The sequence below is a fragment of the Rhipicephalus microplus genome, chromosome X (genome assembly GCF_043290135.1).
Source record: "Rhipicephalus microplus isolate Deutch F79 chromosome X, USDA_Rmic, whole genome shotgun sequence".
NCBI lineage: Eukaryota > Metazoa > Arthropoda > Arachnida > Ixodida > Ixodidae > Rhipicephalus > Rhipicephalus microplus.
Window position 1 is genome coordinate 35,252,110 of NC_134710.1, and position 6,000 is coordinate 35,258,109.

The following is a 6,000-nucleotide window of genomic DNA, read 5'->3' on the forward strand; positions in this document are numbered from 1 at the left end:
GCCACTGCGCAACTTGGCACCCAGAAACCAATACAGAAAGTTGTGCACATAAATAAGGTGGTACTAAATTATTTAGCAATAATAAATTAATCTTGGTGTGTGTGTCATGCTTTCTGAAGCTATAAGAAACACTAGCAGCAAAGAATGCGCAAGCTACCAATTTGGTGGCACCACCCCTTTAATGGCTCCACAAAAATCCATTCATGCTTTTAGTAAAGTGTGCTAAATAAACAGGACAGGATTGTGACAGAAAGTGCATAGTGCTTAAGCAATGAAAAGAAGGTGGGAAGGTAGGGATCCTACGTCATTAAATGCCTAAATGACTACTCTAAAAAAGCTACTGGGAGCAGTATCCTCAATGACTCACCTTCATAATATTTTCTGGTATTGGAGGAGGTGATAGAAAACATCGCAGATCTGTGCTAGCTGTCCTTGCGAGACCAACGCTTGTTCGACAATCACATGCCTGAGCAATCTCACAAAGCTCTGAATCTAGAAGTTAAAAAAAAGTTCTTTTAGAGGAGGTTTCACAGCACTTTCTTAAATTCAGAAAAAGATCTTTGCATTAGGATGGTGAGCATTTATATCACATTCCGAAAGAAGGCATAAAGTTATGCAGGCACAGACACAAAAAAAAGATCTGAACACGAACAGTATTCGTGTTGCTTGGTTTTTGCTCTTGTGCCTGTTCTTTCATGCTTAACACCTACCAACCAGCTCAACTATCTGTGGTTACAATGTTCTGCATATGCATACATTTACTCTCTTTATATACTGTGCAGAAGTTCCTTTTTTTTCCCCCAAAGTCATCATCATCACTCCCCTCCTCTGCTTTTCTCTCACCTTACATCAGCACTGAACAGCAAAATGGTTAGAATGCAGATTCCAGCCAGCCTTTCTGCTTTTGCCTCACCTTTTCTGGAGACATATTTTTGTGCTCCATCACATATCGCTTGAACATTCGTGAAAGAAAGTAAGATATATATATATATATATATATATATATATATATATATATATATATATATATATATATATATATATATAGGCAATCGGATAATTCAGACATGTTCCCTGGTCCTGCCACCATACACATTGCTTTACGGAATCAAACTCTTGTTAATTCGGTCACACTTCAGTGCAACCTGGTTAATTCAAACAATCCTCACAGTGTGCAGAGCGCAAAGCACCACAAAACAGTGGAAATAGCGTTCGCAGACAGTCTTCTGATCAGCCTCAATATGAGGAAAATGGCAGCTTTTACAGTTATCTTATGCAAAATAAATACATGATCTGTATATATAAATTTAGAAAATGACAAGGTATTGAAGTAAAAGACATATGATGGTTGCATTCTTGATACTTTCAATAATTTGGCATTTGGATACTTTTTAAGTTTCGTGAAATCCGAATCAACAGGCCTTTACTGTATTTCAACTGAAGTAAAGACACACTTCACCAGGTCAATGAGAAAGATATGTAAAATCATGCTCAATACATCACCTAGGGAAACTCCTCTGAGTGCTCTAACAGGAGTTGCGTCATTGTCTTATCTGGACATGCTTATTGACCGGTCAGTGGAATAGTATAAAATGCAGCGGCTTAAACAGCCACTGATTCCTAAAGACCTTAGTGTGCAAGATAGCTTCATGTATCATACTATCAAACGCATCGTTGTTGTCAAGGAATATGGCAACACTGGTTTTAAATTTTAATGTGGTAGAGTTAGCAGGACTGATGAATACATCTATGCTGCAGCACTCTTTTCTGAAATGCCACATTACTGCTCATCAGCATTCAGTCCAGCCATGCCAGTACCATCTTGTTCATAAGCTTTCCAGCATAACTGAGATGAGCTGTTGGACAACAGAAGCTTAAGCATGTCAGAGATTTGCCAGAATTAAGGACGGGAATGATTTGAGTCTGTTTCCAGCTAGGTTCAAGGCCTCTTTTATGCAGGAAATGAAGATGGCGAGAAGGTGCAGCCTGAAGTTGTCCCCCAGATGTGACGGCTTAGCACAGATGGAGCCGTATCCAGAAGATAATGCACTGTTGACTGGTGCCAGCACATCATGCAATTCCATAATGACTCTGTTATGGTGTCCTTAAGACCAGCACAGAATGTTACTCTGCCTGTAAGCACTACTGTAACAGAACAACAGCACTCAATCGTGACCGTAAGAATTCAATTGATGCATACTATACAAATTTTTTTTTTTTCAAGTGCCTACTTAACATAAATAAATGAAGCTGGCAGATAATGAGGCTGAGGAAAGCACAAGAGATGTTATTTGTGTTTTCTAATTGTGGTATGAGTGTGTGTGATATATGTGTGGTATACTCTAAGCAAAAAAATATTTACCTCAGTTTGTTGAATTTTCGCAATACAAATTTCCTCCTATGATTTAATTAGGTGGAAAGTTTCGTTTGGTGTCCAATTACGCTGCTACTAACTAACTCCACAACTAGAGGCAGCATAAAATAGTTTCAGAATTGTGGTGGGGACAGCTATGGAGGAGTTATTATGTCTCCTTCCTATTGATGTGGCAATTTTGTCAGCAAGAGCATTGCCTTGCACTCCTCTATGCTCAGGAACACAGCATATCAACACACATTGATTAGATAAATAGGTCCTCTATACAGGGCTGACTAAAGTTGTGATTTGGGATTTTCAGGTATTTGTAGTGATACGAGAGCTTCAACAACACTTAAATGCATCAGCCATTGAAGCCGTCCTTGGCACCTGAATATTCCTAATGTATACAGCCAATAGTAGTGCACAGGTTTTATATGTACATGTAGAATGTTGGAGTATGAGAACATGGGCCAACTGGAGCATAAGACATGCCAGCGACTACGATCTACTTGAAAATTCGAGGCATGAATACTTTAACTGACGCTCAAGAAAATATACTCGGGTATAAGTTTCAGAGGTGCGCTTTGCAAACTGTACAAAGACATTCCATAATATAAGATGCCACTGCCACAGTGGCAATGGCTTCAATGGATACATAAATGATATTCAAGTAGGACGCAAATTGCGCCATTGAGATTTCTCACACGTAACAGGCTGTAGATCTCACAGTAATGCCAATTATGAAACAGAGATTTCTTTCTGTTCAGCCATTGTATACATGGTAATGACCAGAACCCAGCAGGTAATAATCAAAGTTGCACTGAATCCTCACAGTACTATAATAGATACTATAACACACCTATCTACATGCTACAATAGCAGTGTATAGGAATGGAACAAATGCCAAAAGTGAAAAAAAAAAAAGGTATTTTTGACCAGAACAAAAATGTGATCAAAGTGTTATCTATTATTTTGTTCCAAAGTGAAACCAAAATTTTTTAAATCATTTGTCAGTTCATATGGGAACTTGGCAATTCCGAGCAATTAAGGTGATGCAACATCAGCAATAATGCATAGGCTGAGAGTACAGTACTAGTGCGTACCTCAGGCAGAAATTACAAAGTAAAGATTAGTTGAAATTGTGCAAAAACATGGAAACAATGGCAACCAGAGATATTTGTCATTAACTCTAGTGGACTTCCGTGTGCCTGTGACACATGCTAGAATGGGGAGGGCATTTATGGCGCAGTTTTTTTTTTTTTTTAATGAACAGTGGTCTCGCATATTATAAGCAGGCCCGACAATGGGCTGCTTCTGAGATCATCTTTACTCTCTTGACACAAAACATTCAGACCGCTCAAAAAATTCTCAACTCTCATTACAGAGCGTCTACTATAACTTAGAAGGGTGCTGGTTTGCGCCGATTTGTAGAAATCCGTGGTACTGTTAGTTGTGCTCCTCTAAAGAATGTGGGAAGAACGTGTTCAACCCCTGTCCCCCTTTCTTAAGAGGAGCGCAACTGTACGACAAATCAAATATTGTTATCGTTACTCTCACTTTAAATTTTTCCATTACAGTAATAGCATTACCAACTGTTTCGAGAGTAGAAGCTTGGGCTAGTTGGCCTGGGTTCAGGATGGCGAATTTCGCAGTGCAAGAATGTAGGAAAAAAATGGGACAGAGTAGGAAAAAGAGATCTGACGCTTATCCTACAGCCCGGATAGGTAATCATGCTCAAATTGTGACAGTGCCAGGGATGGAGTGCTTATGCAGCTGTCACCTAATTTGTGTATCTGTTCCGCTTTGATAATCTTGCTGGTTAGCTGGAACCTTTTCTACTCTGTCCTATTTGTTACGTTCTCGTGGTGAGAAATTCGCCAACATGAACCACTACAGAACATTCTTTTTTTCCCGTTCCGGAACAGAAACTGAACAGAACGTTTTACGGTGGAGTGAAACTAAAACTGAAACAAAAAAAAAAAAAGGTTTCATTCTGGCACCCTGTATAAAAGTGATCTGCAGGATCACGACAGTGTTTGCAAAACTGGAGCTTTTCTTTCCTGGGAAGTGCCTAATTGAGACAGGGCTTTTAATGTGTGCTTTTGTATGGACATTTAATTGAATCAGGGTGCAAGGCATAATTAATATTTTTGATTGCCTGTGAGCTTTAGGCAACTGATTTTTGGATTCTTTTGCGTGGCAGTTTGGGCTCAGAAGCGGCCGCTGCATGTCGAGCACCATGTATGAGGAGTCAGCGCGGGCAAAGCGAATCACAATCCAAAAAAATTAAGGTGAATCTGTATTCTCCTGGGTTCTGGAGACATACCGCTCAAGCTTGCCATGCTGCCAAGCGCTTTGACGGCTTCGTGTCGGATCCTCTGCACCTTGGACCGTGCGTCCGACAGCCAGTGCCAATGCCGACGAGATTCCTTCCCAAATATGCGTTTCAGACTCCATGAAGCTGCTGCATCAGCCGGGGGAGCCGATTCTGCAAGAAAATTTGTGTCAATGCAGTGTTCGTGCTCGCCGCAGTAATAGTACCTGTGAAGTATATGTACGGTGATTCATTCGCAGTGGTGTTGGGCTTCTCCCCGTAAAGGTGGTTAATGAAACCAATATCGTGACGCATGACATAGCCACTTCTGCAAGGAAGCGGGACACCATATGCTGCTGTTTAGCAAAAAAAAAAAAAGAAAAAAGCTCAGCAGCTCGCGACGGCGACTGCACTTTCCGTGCGTATATACCAAGCAGAAACAAACTCACCCGAGAGCCGCAGTAATGCAGCCAATCACAATGCCGTTTCTAAACTTTATCTTCATGATTCAACCTAGAACACCACTGCGATCGCACTCATGAGCGCAGTAGTTATCACAGGACGAGCGACCTCTAATCAGCGCATGGATTACGGATATGCTTACACCTGAATTCAGCTCAGCGTGGCAGTCTGCCAAATGCGGTCATAATTCGGTCGTCTACTCGGCAAGAAAACGAGCTCAACTACATCTGCAAAAAACGCGGCCATCCTAAATACGTATAGGTCACACAATCACGCGCAAAGGCGCAGCGGTCAGCAGATTGGACATGCTGCAATACAAGCGGGAAAAATTCAATGCGAGTGCTGGAGAGAAAACGACCACGGTATGGAGCATATGGCCCATGGCCCACGGAGGAAGGAAAGGTTAAGCGCCATGGTAAAGTGGGCAAGTATTTATCTCGGAGTGTAGGCTTTCCCGTGGCGGGCTTTTTAAAACGCAAACGAACAGGAGCGGATCCAGCTATTCATTTTAGCAGGGGCGTAGCCAGAATTTTTTTTTAGAGGGGCGGTTCACACCGACCCGACTGGGGGGGGGGGGGACACAGGCATCCGCTGACGTGACTATTGTAGTAGTTTGACCAGATTGTGTACGTGGACTCCCCCCAACCCATTTCCCATGAGTATTCTTGTGAAGAGAGCAAGTAAAAGTAAAGTAAAGAAAAATACAGTAAACGGCAGATACAGTGGCCGTTTTGGGCAACGACCTATCATCGCATCATTAAATGGACTAGTTTTCAAAACCGCATCATTGCGACGACCCGCCTGATTGGAGAAGACATCTCTGTTAAGCGTAGATGGCGTAGTCCTCGTAGGAGCGAAATGCGTTGCA

At 41.7% G+C, this 6,000-nt stretch overlaps 1 protein-coding gene across 1 annotated transcript in view; it reads right to left on the reverse strand.

The window, feature by feature from the left end:
* LOC119175784 (protein SERAC1) overlaps positions 1 to 5,320 on the reverse strand; it is a 30,754-nt gene extending 25,434 nt beyond the window's left edge. The window contains exons 1-4 of the mRNA XM_037426758.2: positions 5,120 to 5,320; positions 4,898 to 4,998; positions 4,683 to 4,844; positions 368 to 492 (exon numbers count right to left, since the gene is read on the reverse strand). Coding sequence (XP_037282655.1) covers positions 368 to 492; positions 4,683 to 4,844; positions 4,898 to 4,998; positions 5,120 to 5,175 — 444 coding nt within the window. The 5' untranslated portion in view covers positions 5,176 to 5,320. The remainder of the gene's footprint in view (positions 1 to 367; positions 493 to 4,682; positions 4,845 to 4,897; positions 4,999 to 5,119) is intronic.
* Between the last annotated feature and the right edge of the window lie 680 nt (positions 5,321 to 6,000).